The following is a 16267-nucleotide window of genomic DNA, read 5'->3' as shown; positions in this document are numbered from 1 at the left end:
TAGGAAAATTAGGATTTTTTTGAAAAAATTCTAATTTAAAGAAGATTGAATATAATTTAATATTAATATAAATAATTAATATTATTGATATTTTAAATTTTATAAAAATAAAAATTATTAAAAAATATTCTATAAAAATAAAAAAAATTACAACATTATATTTTTATTATCTATAAAACTCTAAGATTGTATTTACAATCTATGTGTACTTAAGAATCTTCTATTTAACATTTACATTCAATATTCTATGTATATTTTAATTATTAAAATTTAATTTTTTATAAATTGACCTTTGAATTTATAATTCTTGCAGATGCTTTTAAATATAATTAATATTAAAGAAAAAAATTATATTTAAAACATATATGATGAATTTTATAAAATAATACGATTTATTAATCTAAAATTTTGTATTTAAAACTTTTAGCTATTATAAAAAATCCTTTAAAAATTTGCATATATTTTATGCTTATTTCTAATTTAATTACATACTATTGAAATTAGGAATGTCATCTTTTAAGTTGTGAATTTCTTCTATCAATGATTTTTTTAATATAATTGTAACTATTTTTTAATTTGAATTCTAAAATTAATGTGTTTAGTAAAAAAAGCTTCTATAAATATACAAATAAAAATAACTGTGCTCATAAATGTTTATTCTTGTATTTTTAGATGTATCATCAATCTATACATGAAATATTTCTTATCATGACTAGTCTCATGTTGATTCCTTAACACTTCAATTGTTCATAACATTAGACAGAATTTTTATATGGTTGCTTACTTAGCACTTTTGTTCTTTTGTTGCCAGCCTTGTGTATGCAATGAAATTTTATTGCATCGATTGAACTCAAGACACCTTATCTGTAAAGCTCCTTATTCCACCTTGCACTTGTAAATTTTGTCTAAACTTTGTCCTTGCAATTAAATCTTGATAGAAAATTCACTATTTTAGTTTGAATTAAAATCCCTTGGTGCCACTTAGTCTATACAACTTTTCTTATACCAAATAAATTCAACCAAAAGGCTCAATACTGATTTGTACTGTTCCACTTATTTAAATTTTGTATATCAACCTCACACCTGAATTTCAGTTTTTAAATATACATATAAATGAAAATGCTTCATGAAATGAATCATATTAATATTAAAAAATATTTTTAAAACACTTGAAAATCTTATGAGGAGAATTTCATCTTTTGGTGATATATATATATATATATATATATATATATATATAAAATGTAATATTTCGATTTGTAACTTATATATATTTTGCACTACTATCTTGAACTAAAATGCAAGACATTTGGTAATGGGTACACACAATTCTGTTGTATGTTTTTCCTAATTATTTTTTAATAAAATAAATCAAAATTTGAAAATTGAGAAGAAAAAAAAAAAAAAAAAAAAAATGAATAAGAATCCATATTGTTTCCCCTTAATGACATGAGAGAATGGTAACAATCTGAGATCCCAAACCCCGTCAAATTAAGATCGCGGGCTGAGTGTTGTGACCTGGATACGCAACCCGTCCAGCGCCCACTGAGCTTGTGCCAAGCCCATCGGATAGGCACATCGCCACGTGGAAAAGCCCCGTTCCCACCTGGGAGGCTCGCCACAGCCGCGTGGAAAGCCCACCTCGGTGCTTTTCGGGCTTCTTCGCCTGCTCGTCTCACTTCACGCAATCGATCGCAGCTGTGGATTTCCATCGTCGATCGAGCAGCCTCCTCTTATCTCTCCACCGAACTGAAACCTATTCCGAAAACATGCGTCTCGGCGGCCTCCTATTTCTTATTGCAGCTCACAATCCGACCTCGGGAGCGACCTGTGATTGTGATTTAGTTGCCGTTTTTTGGCCATTGCTTGGTGATATTATATTTGTTTCTTTTCGGAGCAGGTATTGAATTTGAGAGAGAAATTTGGCGGATGCTTTGCGACGTAGAGTGCAGTGGACGGTGTAGCCCGCAATTTGACCGGAGCGGGTTAGCTTCGGTGAGGTGAGTTTTCGAAAGGCAAGCGGGATTGGTTTGGTGTGTGTGTGTATTTGAGCGGGTGCGGAGGATAGTCTGCGTCGAGTGTGTTTGTATAAGTATGGCGAGCTTAGGTACTGCACCCGGTACTTTGACGATGCGGTTTGGATGTGATGCGTTTACATCATGTCGAGGGCCATACATCATTCCCATCAGGTCGTCACCTCCAAGCAAGTTGTTCCGTGTTTCGGCAGAAGCACAAAGAGGTTCACAAGGACGGATGACGAAGAAGAATAACGCTTTGGATGTGAATGCGGCCTCCCGGAATGCATCCCTACATGATACGGAGGTTGGATCCTCTAATGTCGGATCCTCAGATGAGGAAGTGGAGAAGGAGAAAGAGAAGACGGCTCAGATTCCGTTGCACCAGCTTTTGCTGCAGAGGTTGAATTTAAACAAAGCAATGGACGAACTAGTAGGATTTATGGCTCCGAGAGAGAAGGGTGACATTAGGGATGTTTTCCTCATGAGCTTGTCCTTCGCCGTCCTGGTGTACATCTCACAGCGCCTCGTGTGTCTGTATTGTGTAGTCCGGCACATGTCAGTTCACAACTTCTAGAGATTCTTTTGCCCCTTTGCATTAGTTTTAAGCTAGGTATTTCTTCAGCCATTTGATGTAGACATTGTGTTGATTGCCTCAAATTTGTACAATTTTGTATCCATAATGGACGCGTAACTATCAAGTGTATATAGTTTTTCATTTCAGATGTCGTCACACCGAATGCTTCTGGGATACAATCTGGATATTTACAACCAAGTGTTATTAGAAATTGGTGTCTGAGTTGAGGAAATAGAATTGCAAATGCATTGTTTCTATCAGGAATATGGGAAGTACAATGATGTAGACACTCAATTATATTTGTGAGCTTCCTAGGTTGCCGACATCGTTCGACTTTGTCTTTGCAGGTAAACGAAAATTATTCGCTATTGACATTTACGTCAACAATGAATTATATTTATGTTTTCACGGTGTAACAAGTATTTGTGGAACAATGTATGGGACTTATACATCTGATTTTTTGATAAGTGTGACAGGGAAGCATATTTCGAACCAAAGAAAATTTCAATTCAAGGAGGGTTCCTCTGCACTGATACGTCAAGGGCGACGAGTATTTGATAAGTCCAGACTGATATATGCACAGCGAGACTTGAGGGAAAGATACGAAACTACAAAGCACAAACTGCAACTTGAGATTTTACTGCCAGTCTGTGAGAAGAAAGACAGCGGTTCGTATCTTTGCTTATGGCATCAATATGGTTACATTATAGTGCAGTGAAACGCATCACATCATTCGAAACACGACTCTAAACGAACGAAATGGTTGTGCTCGAGCAACGGGAAGTTTCCGTCCAGGCATCGAGATTAAATTCGAGCACCCTTCTATGTATGCTCGGATGTGCACTCTCAGTACTCACCAGACCACAAACATGCGGAGAACCTGGACGATTGGAATCATCTTCAGTACATGCTATGCCACATTCTGTTTGCTCCTGATCCATTTTGATTCTGAAATGTTGGTAGCGATCAAGCTAAAGAATTTCACCATCGCAAAAGTCGCCATCTGTTGAACAAACCACCTGATTTGATGATATGCGTCCATAAAGCTGAAAACAAAAACTTTAAAATACGATTCTCGGTCAAAAAGAGTAAAAAATCTATACAGACGCCGCATCAAATCCACCAATGCCTTGGACTATAAGTGAGGTTCTCCGAATTCTTAGATGACTGAACTGTATCAGGTAAGTGAATCTGTGGCGTTTGTGACTTGCGTCAGTTATCCCAGTTTAGCAGGATTGGTTGCAACGTTGCCAAGGCACACACCGAGCCAACGAATTACGGAGGCTAAAACTAAGTTGTTGACGTCAGAGTTGTGATTCACAACAGCTGATTACGGTGCATTGTGATCTCGGGTGCACTTCATTGGTGCCGTCTTTCGATTCAAATGAGGGAGCTTCAAACGGGTGAAACTCCGGGGTGTTTCTTTTTGGTCCTCTCGAAGATGCCAACCATTTCTTCAACACTGTTTGGCACAAACTGCTCATCGCCATGTCTGGTCATGGAAACCAGCTTCATAATTGTTTCGACTAATTACGGAGTAACCGATTTATTGTACTTCGGTGCCATCCCCTGACAATGAGACCTCTCTCACGAAATACTTTCCATCCGACGCACTGGATAGTTATCAGGCACTCAAATTTTCAGATTCAAAGAAATCATCTGCATCAGCAATTAATCCTGCAGCTAGTCTTCGGCATGTGGGAGCATTCGACATTGACTTGGAACAGCCTTGTCCTTTCAAAATGTACATGTTTTCCCATGTTGGAAATGGCCATGTTGCCGAAGTAAGAGGTGATGCTACAAACATTTGGAAAGCTCTGCAAATAGAATAACTATTGACAGGGTCAAAGAAAAAATTACTTCCAGAGTCGAATCTTCTACCTAGCACTCGTTCTACCTGATACCAAAGGAATCAAAGGCAACCCACTTTTCAAACTTCTGCAGACTAAATTGTTAACTTCTAATAGCTTGATATCCTCACTGTTCCTGAGATAAGTTTATTACTAGAAAGCCCAGACCGCTATCAGTTTAGCTGGTTTTGAAGACTACCATTCCTGAAGTCTAGATTGCAGCACAAATGCAAACAATCTACTCATATCAGGCTCTCAGAGATGATGCTTACAAGATAAATACGAATACTCAGTGTTCTCGTCCATGATTACCATGAAAGTTGCCACAATACAATGCTTTTATAACTTCGTAATCTGGTTTTTATCATGGTACGCAGGTGCTTTTTCCTACGTCGTATCACAGCACCGCAAGCTTTCCGGTGATAGGATCCTGAGAGTAGATGATCCTGACAGACTCAGACAGGATAAGCTAAATCACATGTCCAGTTCAAAATTTTCTACATCTTCAAAACCTCCCAACAAGTAGGCGACATACAGACGAGATAGCATGTCCTGCATTCACTTGAAATTGCACATTTAGTGATATGAACAAAATTAAGAGTGACGATAGGATGTCTGTACCAGCGACTTTTTACTAAAAAATCAGGAGATGGTGGTCCTCGTGAGGACACTCAAGTTTTCAGGTAGAATGAGGTTGAACTTAAGCTAAGCAACATTCACGTGTCTCGGTATAATGGTGAGATCCCATTTGTATCCTAAAACACAGGTATTCTTCGTTCTAGACTCTATGCACTAGTTTGTCTTTGTTTCAAGGGGTTCCTAGGTATGTCAACTAGGGATTCGAAATGAATGGATTCCTGAAATACGAAGCAGATAGTCTAATGCCTCTGATTTGATAAAATCGTTTCCTCCTTGCTAGATGCCAAATGCTAGTCGAAAATAGAGGATACTCAACCACAGCCACTCAGACTGAGAGACGACCACACAGTTTCCACCTAAGTTCTGGATGTGAAATTTGTCTTTCAAAGACCCAGATATCTTCCACCGTAAGCTGTAAAAAGCACCCACCCCTTCATAAATGAGTACGAAAGTGTTCATATAGCCTCTCGTATTGAATTGAGAACAGTGACCTGGAATTCTGACAAAAGAATCAACCAGAAAGCTTGTTCAGCAGCTCAAATCACAAGATCTTTTAAATAAGACTGACCTCTTTCTCAGGGTCCCCAGCAACAAGTTTCCCTTGCTTGTCATATGCTGCGAATCTCTGCAAAATCACAAAAATCCGATTCGTCAATTTTCAATGGCTCAACATAATTGCGAAAACACACACACACACACACACATTATATATATATATATATATATATATATATATATATATATATATATATATAGAATGCAATTCTTAATCAGTACATTAGATAATACAATATGTGGGAAATAGCAGCATAATACCTGAGTACTAACAATCCGAAGGGTAAGCTGGGCAAACGCTGTGTCCATATTCTTCTGATCAATTCCTATCTGTAAGACGAATTCGGTTGATTAGACCAAATGGTATGGTTTGGTGACAACAGAAAATTAAGGTAAGAAGATGGCCGAAAGCACCCACCAAACGGCCCTGCAGTGTCCGAATCGACTTAAGCGGACCCACAAGCTCCCAGTGAACTCGTGCCCAAGCTAGCTCCCTGTGCTTCAGCTCTTTCTTCATTGCCTAGCAAACGTACAATTGCAGGCTATGCTAAGTTCTAGACATTCGAAAGTGGGAAAATATACCTTAGTTAAGCATATGAGATTTATTATTTACAAAGATATACAAGATAACTCCATTGCTGAAGTATCATCCCTTCCAGATCGAATTGGAAAAACTCCAATCTGTAGTTATTATGTGAGCCGTAAGCGTAGTTCAACATCTGATGAGAGTTTAATGTGTACCGTCAAGACATTGTCAGTAACAAGCTGCCGTAGAGCAGTACGGTCCCCAGCTGCTAAGGCATTATTGATCTGCATAATAAGATTAGAACCGAAGTCAAAAACATAAGGTCAGTGATAAGAAAGAGCTTCCAGTCGTGAGTGATCTCTGCTTGAATTCAGGTGCAATATAAAAGTCAACTTATGGATACATATGGAATAATGAAACTAAGGCAAGAAACTTGCTTCTTTGTAAAGATCCGTAGCATCTCGATAAAACTTGGTTTGTGAGTAGCCTTTTGTCTTCTGTCGTATTTTCGCTAATGTAAAGCCTGTCTTCAACTATCATAATGGAAAAAGCCAAACATAATGTGTGAGAAACCATTCTTCAAGTCATCCAGATGGTGCTAATCCAAGGACCAGGCTGAAGTTCACTTATACACTATCAGGCATTTGGGGAAGCAATACATGTGTTTAACCAGTTCTTTTTACTAATGAGGGGCCTACAATTGCGGTGAAATTAACCTGTCAAACTCGGAGATAGAAAATGGAAAAAATATAAGGTCCTTGATATACATACCATGCCTTGAATATTCTGCTTCCTAATCTTCCATCCCTCTTTTGTAAACCATCTGACACCGAAATCACGGAGCACAGAGTAAACGCATGCACTTACAAGACCAAAAACAATTTATAAAAATTAAGAGGTCATTCCAGGCAGTAGAGGCAGGAGGATTTGGAATGGATTAGTGAACAGTACAAAGTGAGCCGGGACAGACCGTTTTAAGAAAGGAAGAGGTGGAGGAAGAGGTTTCCATGGTTCTCCTATGACCCCGGGACTGCCCATGTAAACGCGTAGTTTCATCTGAACCATGGTAGAAATACAAATCGTAATCGAAGTTTAAAAAAGAATACTTCATAGCTGACGCAAAATATCTACCTCTGGACTACAAACCATTGCTTTTCTCTTTGGTAAAAGGTCCAAAAGGAAAAGAAAAGATTAAAGAAGAAGAGAGACGACCATAGATATAGGAACAGAATCACTATTAAAGCATGTCCACGTAATAACAGTACTAGGAGAACAGTAAAGCTATAAATTCCATGAAATGAAAGAGAGAAATATCTAGGGACCCCCTTACTGGCTTCTGCATGTGAGGCATAAGAACAGTTTTTGCAAATCCACGGTCACCCCTTACAGAGCTTCTTTGGATTGGAATCTGCTCTTCACGTCAACACAAGTGATTAGCAGGCTGACCAAGAACCAAGAATATCCTAGGTGCAAGAAGGTTCAGAGACAAAGTCTGAACTACACTTTAGGCAAAAAGAATGCAGATAACAACGATTCTAAAGCACGCATCGAGCAAAATGCAGGAGAAGAAAACTACTGTACCAGAGTTTGCGGCTGACGAAATCCTAAACCATGTCCTGGACTCGCACCCTGAAGAGCTGCAGTTCAATGAACCGCAACTTCATGTGAGTGCGAGGATTCTACGAGGATATAACAAACGAAATTCAGCCCTTACCGTATATGTAAAGAGATGCCCCTGGTGAGCAGTATCGACTATGAACTTGACATTATCAGTATAACAACAAATGCTCAACTAGTGACGCAACTCAATGTTATGCATATTGAGGAACACGTAAAAGAACGCCGCACGGAATTGTACAAAAGGTAACCTACTTGAAGCCCTTGAATAACTATTCAGATGAAATAATTTCGGTGTTGCGAGGTCAAGTGCGATAAATAGAGAAGATTGCAGAGACACAATTTGAAGAGAAATACAGCAATTTCGGTTGCAATTTTAAATTTTTGTGTCCTCAAGATAAACAAGCTAGAAATGCCCAGTCAGAGTTGTATGATCGTTAAAACTAAAAGTATTTAAAGTAAATGCGTTTTATGAAAACCCGCGCTTTAGGTAAAACTTAATATCTAAATGAAATGTGTGTGTTAGGTATTCGAAAAAAATTGAAAGAATTTAAGTGTTAAAAAGACTAGAATATAATGCATTACATCCTCAACTTCTTAGAGGAACTAATTCAACAGTAATAGCTCAAGGTATATCTCATCTACTATTGATATAACAAGAATCCCCTTCCTGAATCCAAAAACAATTCTTGTTCACAAAGTTATATGTAATGCTTGGAGCCCAATTTCCAGTACTCAAAAATGATGAGGGATAATCAAGGTATAGATGAAGAAGAAAATAATAATCTAGACTATCTTTAGGGTGCACTTAGAAAATTTTGGAGCAAATAACTCACAAAGTCATGCATTTACGAAGATCGCCTAGAAACATTAGACACATTTGAAAACTTGGCATGTACAATAATCACATCAAACAAGAATTATGAGGGAGAAACTAATTCAGTTGGTGTAATATCTTAGCGCTCATACTATTCCTCTAGTCATAGCCAGTCAGCGAAAAAATCATGCGTGAAAACCTCTTGAAAACAGTCATACTCAGCTGAAAAGGGCACCGATTACCTGTGGGAAACAAGGATGAAGGTGCACTAGAACTTGTCGAGTAGCTCCGAGAAAAACATCCTGGCGAATTATGCCCAGAGTACCACACGCCATTCTTTGCTCCGAAATTCCCAGACTTGCAGAGCTCCAGCCGCTCCTCACACTTCAACGAGGCGTCAACAGAGGCATCAACAGGCCACAACACAAGCTGCGCGGGCCTGCCCATCGCAAAACCTCGGCCAGAACTCAACAACGACTGTACCAAATTCGAATTGGGTGTCCCATTCCAACGAGCTCCACGAAACCCACCTATCTCCGCGATCGCATGAGAAGCTGTTCCAGACGATAGACCCAATTTCGACCCGAAAATCCTCGCCTGACGCACAACATGCCCCATTGCGTCCCCCTCAACGGGCCCTTTCCTCAGACTCGGGTTGAAAACCTCTCAATGCTGTACTCCGATGACGACCCAACTAATTCGTGGCGTCGATGTAGTGTGTTAATCAGCTAGATCACAGAACAAGCTACCTAAATCGGCAAAACTGGGGTCTAATTCTGCAAAGGTGACAGAGCGACACTGACTCGGATTGCGAGTGAAGGCCTCGATTGCGATCACCCTCGACAGGTTTAGGGTTTAAGCTTGCCTGCGTACACGTCCGTGAATTGGATGAAAGTCATCGATATTCATATCTGTTTGAAGTGTGGATGGATGATGTAAATGTTGTTTCATGTTTAATTAATATGTACTTGTGTGTGTGTGTTTATTTTTGGTTGTAAATTTAGATGAAGTAGTATTAAATAATATACTTTCTAATTTAAACTTTGTAAGTATTTGGTATGTATAATAAAATAAAATATATTCAAGAACATATGATTACTATAATTATGAATAATACTTTTTTTGAAAAAGAATTGTTGATTTTTTATTCATTCATTTAATCATTCTTACAAATTATTTCATAACATCAAATTGATTTACAAATATAATAAAAGAGATTTATTCTTTGGATTGATTTCTAATTAGTTAGAGAAAGAATGTACGCATCTAAATATCTAATATGCTAAAGATGAAGATAGAATCTAAAGTCACTAGTTTCACAACCAAATAATTAGTTAGTTATCATTTATAACTACTTGAACTATCAAATTACTTTGAAAAATTCTAAAAATCTATTATATTGCTTTATATATTTATATTTTAAAAATTAGCATGTCATATAGGATTTAACTTATCCATACAAAAAAGCTTCCATATTATATAGTTTTAAGTTTAATTAAACTTTTATCAACTTGTACAAATATAATCTTATATGTTATGAAACTAGACAAAATATTTTTTTTAGCCTATTAATCTTTATACATTTTATAATTAAATAAAAAAGCTTTATCAAGGACAAAAACTCAAAGACTGAAAATAAATAAGTAAGGTGTGTCTTAAAGATAAATGACAAAAAAGAAATAAGAAAGTACATATATTCAAGGAAAAACTAGAATGACTATTGCCAAAGACTAAAAAAATAGGGACTCTTGAAATTAAAGTAGAATTAATAAGAGAGGAGGATGCCTCACTATTGCTTCTATATACACTATCTAACTAGGAACTATGTGGCGACGTTTTGTAAGACCTCCAACACTTGTCTAATTTGCAAGGCAAGTTTCCTACAAGTGCACCATATAGTCAACTTATTGGCCCAGTTTTTAATCTATCTATTACCTACATACATGTACAAAGTCAAATTCACATCTAGAAAGCTTTTATGAAGCTTTTCTACAAGATATTATACTAATTACTTACTTTCACTTAGTTCTATATACTCCTATCATCTAGATAATTACTAAAGTAAATAGGTATGTTTCTAACAAGCTTTATATTACATCTAAATTATAAAAAGTCATGTTTTGTCACGGACATACTCATGTAAGCTAATAATTACATATACAAATATGTGGAAGTAAGTAAAAGTAGATAAAAATAAGTTAATTATATAATATTTAATATAGAAGCTTCCTAGAAGTTTCAAAGATGCTCCTTTAACTTCATAGGTGTCTTTAATTGACTTTTTGGATTAGAAACGTGGTCAACAAGTTGGCCATGTGCCACACATGTTGTTAGCTTGAAGATCAAGCTAACTATGTAGCCCACACGTAGAAAAACTTGCCTTGTAGGTCAAGGCATGTGTCCTACAAAGTCAACACATATTGGAGGTCATATAGAACGTCGCCATGTAGCCCTTAGTTACATAATATATATAGAGACAAGAGTGAAGCCCTCTTCACTCTTGTCAACTCCTTTCTTACTTCTAGTCTAGTTTCAAGGGTCTCTAGTTTTCTTGTCTTTTAGCAATAGCCATTCCAGTTTCTCTTTCAATATACATACTTATTTATTTATATTTTGTTACCTTTCTTTGAGTGAAGGCTCACTTTTCTGAATTTCTTTTTTATCGAGTTCTTGTCCTTGATAGATTGTCAAGAATATACCTATAATATCAAAGCTTTGTCTAATCTTGATTAAGAGTGGGTTACCCCTTATTCTTGATAAGATATAAGCATATTAGAAGTTATGGATTACCCTCTTCTAAACTGATATTGTCCTTAGTATTTTCTTTGTTCTCAAGTCCTCTCTTCTATTTGTCTTGAGCGATATTAGACATCTTTTCTTTTCTAAGTGTTATCATGGCAGAACTTGTTGAAATGAAGAGTGCAATGGCACAAATGCAAGGGCAATTGAGAGAGTTAATGCTTGCGATGCATCAACTCAATTTACCACCACAAGGAGCAACAAGATTGGCAGGAAGTGAAGATATAGAAATGGTTGGAGCTGCTTCAACATTTGCACCAAATCATGTCCTTTCTCCTATGGTGGAACGCCCTTCAAATATTAGAGAACCAAGAATTACCATACTCGAGAAGTTTGATGGCACCAGATTCAAGTTTCGAGGATTTATCAATCTAGTGCAACTTGTGATTGAACTTCAATCCCAAAGCTATCCAACTCCAGGATTGCAAGTTAGATTCATTGGTATGCTTCTTTCAGGTTCAGCACTATCGTGGTTTACATCTTTTCTTGAACAACGAGATCCAATATTAGATAATCTAGAGGCTTTTTTGGCAGAGTTTTGATCCATGTATGGAGAACATGATGCAATTCGTGTTGCAACCAATAAGATCCATATTTTACGACATGGCAATCAATCAATAACGTTGTATGCTTCATAATTTTGACAACTTGCAATTGATATCAAGCGGGATGATGTTGGACTTATTAGCTAATTTCTCTATGGATTACAATATGAGGTAAAAAAATTAATGCTCAATTTACTTGATTCTCAAACATTAAGTCAAGCAATTGACTTTACAATGAAGTGTGACAATCGCCTTTTTGAATTCCTATCTGAGAACCGTACAAGTGGACCTCAACATTACTATAATTCAATGACAACACTTATACCTCTTCAACACATACATTCGAAAGTAGAGGATATGCAAATTGATGCAGTACGTTTCAAACTACTTATTGAGCAAGAAAAGACTCGTTGTCGTTAAGAAGGATTATGTTTATATTGTGGAGAATCAAAGCACACTACTCAACATTTTCCAAAGAAACGACGCAATCACAAAATGAAGAGTATGGCTGTGAAAGAAGACAATATGTCGGAAAACGAGTTTGTCTAGCTACAATAGGGACCGTGCAGCTGGAACCTTGCACAACATCTAGTCAAGGTCCTATTCTCTCCTCAGAGCCCTCTCCTTGTTTTACATTAAATGTTATTTTAGGACCTAAATATTACAAAGCCTCTACCTTGTTAGATTCAGGAGCCTCGGCGTATTTCTTAGATGAAGAATTTACTAAAAGACATAACATATCTTTAGTAAAGAAAACTAAATCTATTCATGTAGAAGTCATAGATGGTCGTCGATTGTCATCTGGGGATATTAATCACAAAACCCTTCCTATAGAAGTAATAATCAATGGTCATAATAGCTTTGTAGTATTTAATATCATTAGATCTCCCTTTAATCTAGTCATTTTAGATTTATCATGGTTAGAAAAATACAACCCTCAAATAGATTGGATTTCCCAAACTCTTACTTTTCCTAAAAGTATAACTAATAGTGTAATTAATCAAGTAGAGAGTCATAAGTCTAATTCAATTAAACCCGTATTTATAGGTGCAAAAGCTTTCTTGCATGCTGCTATAAAAGAATCACCATATATTATTTATGCTACACTTGTTTCTATTGGTGGAAAGACTTCAAGTGGCATTCCAAGCCAATATCAAGAATTTTAAGATGTATTCGAAAAAAAAAATGTGGATACACTCTCAAAACATCCTCCCTATGATTGCTCAATTAACCTTCAAGAAGGAGGACAACCGCCATTCGGACCAATCTACAGTTTATTACAAAATGAGTTGACTGAACTCAAAGAGTATATTGAAGAAAATCTAGCCAAGAATTTCATACGCCATTCTAAATCTCCGGCAAGAGCTTTAATTTTATTTGTGAAGAAAAAAGATAGATCATTGTGGATGTGTGTTGATTATTGAGAACTCAACAAGATTACTATCAAGAATAGGTATCCACTACCTTTAATATCTTAACTTCTTGATCAGCTGAATGAAGCTAAGATCTATACAAAAATAGATCTCCGGGGAGCATACAATCTAGTACGCATCAAAAAAGGAGAAGAATGGAAGACCGCGTTTCGAACTAGGTATGGACATTTTGAATACAATGTCATACCTTTTGGACTTACAAATGCACCAACAGCTTTTCAACATCTAATGAATGATGTTTTTCGAGAATTTTTGGACGATTTGGTGGTCTATTATCTAGACGACATCTTGATCTATTCTAAGAATTTAGAAGAACATGAACTTCATGTTCATCATGTGTTACAAAAATTAAGAGATGTGGGGCTTTATGCCAAGATAGAAAAGTGTGTATTCCACACTAATCAAGTCGATTTCTTAGGTTACATCATTTCAAATGATGGACTTATGATGGATCCTAAGAAAGTTCAAACTATTATAGATTGGAAGATCCCAAAAACGGTAAGAGATGTTCAATGTTTTTTGGGATTTGCCAACTACTATCGAATCTTCATCAAGGACTTCTCTCGAGTTGCAGTTCCACTTGAATGTTTGACTTGTAAAGACAAACTCCAATAGAATCAAGAAGCGGAAGTTGCTTTTAAAACTTTGAAGACAGCGTTTGTTTCTGCACCAATCTTATATCGTGTTGATTTTTCCAAAGCAATCTTTATTGAAACAAATGCATCAGACTTTGCTTTGACTGCGATTTTATCACAAATGGAAACAGATGACAAACTTCATCCAGTAGCCTTTCATTCAAAAAAATTCTCAATAGCAAAAATTAATTATGAGATCCGCAACAAAGAACTTCTTGCAATTGTGGATTCTTTTCAAGAATGGCGTCTTTATCTAGAAGGCGCTTCCAGTCTAGTCACCATGTATATAGATCACAAGAATCTCGAGTATTTTATGTCAGCACACGTATTAAATCATCGTCAAGCTTGTTGGAGCATGTCTTTATCAAGATTCGAATTCATCATCACTTATCGGTTAGGAAAACAACAAGGTTTGTCCGATGCTTTGTCTAAACGTTCTTATCTTGCACTAAAAGAACGAGATGCAGCTTTTGAGCAACAAAGAACGGTTCTCTTAAAGCCGGAGCAATTTCATCTTCGAACAATAAAATCAACATTGATTGTTGATTTAACTTTTCTTAAGCAAGTCCAGTTAAGTATGTCTTCACACCCTCTTGTTGATGATATTAAGAATAATTCTTCTAAATCTCGTGATCCCTCTAAATTTGAATTCAAGAACAACCTACTCTATTTTGAAGGACGCCTATATGTTCCAAAAGGAGAAGCACGTTTACGTGTTCTTCAAGCTCGTCACAACTTTATAACAGCAGGACATTTTAGATATAATAAGACTTTGGAGCTGATATCTAAGGATTTTTGGTGGCCTCAAATGTGGAAGGGAGTCAAAGTTTTTGTACAATCATATAATGTTTGCTCAAGATCAAAAACTCCTCGTCATCGATCTTTTGGACTTCTTCAGTCATTATCCATTCTAGAACAATCATGGTCTTCTGTTTCTATGGACTTCATCATGGATCTTCCAATCTCACGTTCTTACGACTCTATATTTGTGATAATAGATCGTTTTACCAAGATGGCACATTTTGTACCATTTACAAAATCTATCATAGGTGAAGAAACAGCTAAGCTCTTTCTTGACAATATCTATCGCTATCATGGATTATCCAAGGATATTATATCAGATAGGGAAACTCAATTTATATCAAGATTTTGGCGGACTCTTTTTAAGATTCAAAAAGTGAATATAAAACTATCTTCGGCATTCCATCCTCAATCTGATGGACAAACGGAGTGTATTAATCAAGTTTTGGAGCAATATTTAAGATGTATCATTAATTACCAACAAGATAATTAGACAACTCTTTTGCCATTAGTAGAGTTTGCTTACAGTAACACGGTACATTCTTCTACAAAACAAACACCTTTCTTTGCTAATTATGGTTATCATCCAGGACTTGATACTTTTGACTTTTCAAAAGTTGATAATCCTGCTCCGAAAGATTTGGCAATTCATTTATCAGAGCTACATGCAATGATGAAGGCGCAATTAAAAGAGGCTCAAGAACAACAAAAGGTCAATGCAAATGTCTATCAAAAGGTACAACCACCATTCCTCTTGGGTGATAAGGTATAGCTACTTCATCGCAATATCAAAACCACTCATCCTTGTGACATGTTGGACTATCGAAGACTTGGACCATTTTCTATTTCTGCACAAATTAATCCAGTTGCATATCATTTACATCTACCGGAGTCAATGAAAATCTATCCAGTATTCCACGTCTCTCTTCTTGAACCATACAAGACAATGGATATACCAAGAAGATGACAAGTTCTTCATCCTCTTATAGAAGTGGACAATAATAAAGAGTTTGAAGTAAAAGAAGTCTTAGATTCAAGGCAGCACCAAAATAAATTGAAATATCTTGTCCATTGGCACGGATATGATATTAGTGAACGCACATGGGAGCCAATAAAGAATCTTGGAAATGCACCAAAGGTGGTGGAGGCTTTTCATCGACGACATCCATCAAAATCAAGATGAAAACCTTCTTTATAAAAGAAACAACATCTAGGCAAGATAACATTCTACTTTCAATCCTTGTTCGTAGCTTTTTTGTAGTTGTGACGCTCAAGAGATGGAGAACCAACAACCAGCAGATTCGACTCAAGAACCTTCATTTGTTGACCTGTCGGACGAGATATTACGATTGTCACAACCTTCAAGAAGACGCAATCGAGATGAAGATCTTCAAAAATGACATGTTCTTCCTTAGATAGATGGCAAGATACAATGCGTTTGGTATCACGATTTGGGAA

At 36.5% G+C, this 16267-nt stretch overlaps 1 protein-coding gene across 1 annotated transcript; it reads right to left on the bottom strand.

Moving 5' to 3' along the window:
• Positions 1 to 5036: 5036 nt before the first annotated feature.
• On the bottom strand, positions 5037 to 9428 carry LOC112276649 (uncharacterized). Its single transcript, XM_024508140.3, has 11 exons — positions 8839 to 9428; positions 7744 to 7799; positions 7493 to 7570; positions 7133 to 7218; positions 6934 to 6985; positions 6600 to 6695; positions 6378 to 6446; positions 6055 to 6156; positions 5898 to 5966; positions 5650 to 5706; positions 5037 to 5493 (listed from the first exon to the last, which is right to left on the bottom strand). The coding sequence occupies exons 1-11, from the start codon at positions 9212 to 9214 to the stop codon at positions 5407 to 5409; spliced, it is 1128 nt and encodes a 375-aa protein (XP_024363908.1). The 5' UTR covers positions 9215 to 9428; the 3' UTR covers positions 5037 to 5406.
• Between the last annotated feature and the right edge of the window lie 6839 nt (positions 9429 to 16267).

The sequence above is a fragment of the Physcomitrium patens genome, chromosome 24 (genome assembly GCF_059467195.1).
Source record: "Physcomitrium patens ecotype Gransden chromosome 24, ASM5946719v1, whole genome shotgun sequence".
NCBI lineage: Eukaryota > Viridiplantae > Streptophyta > Bryopsida > Funariales > Funariaceae > Physcomitrium > Physcomitrium patens.
This window is presented reverse-complemented; position numbering and strand designations above follow the sequence as displayed.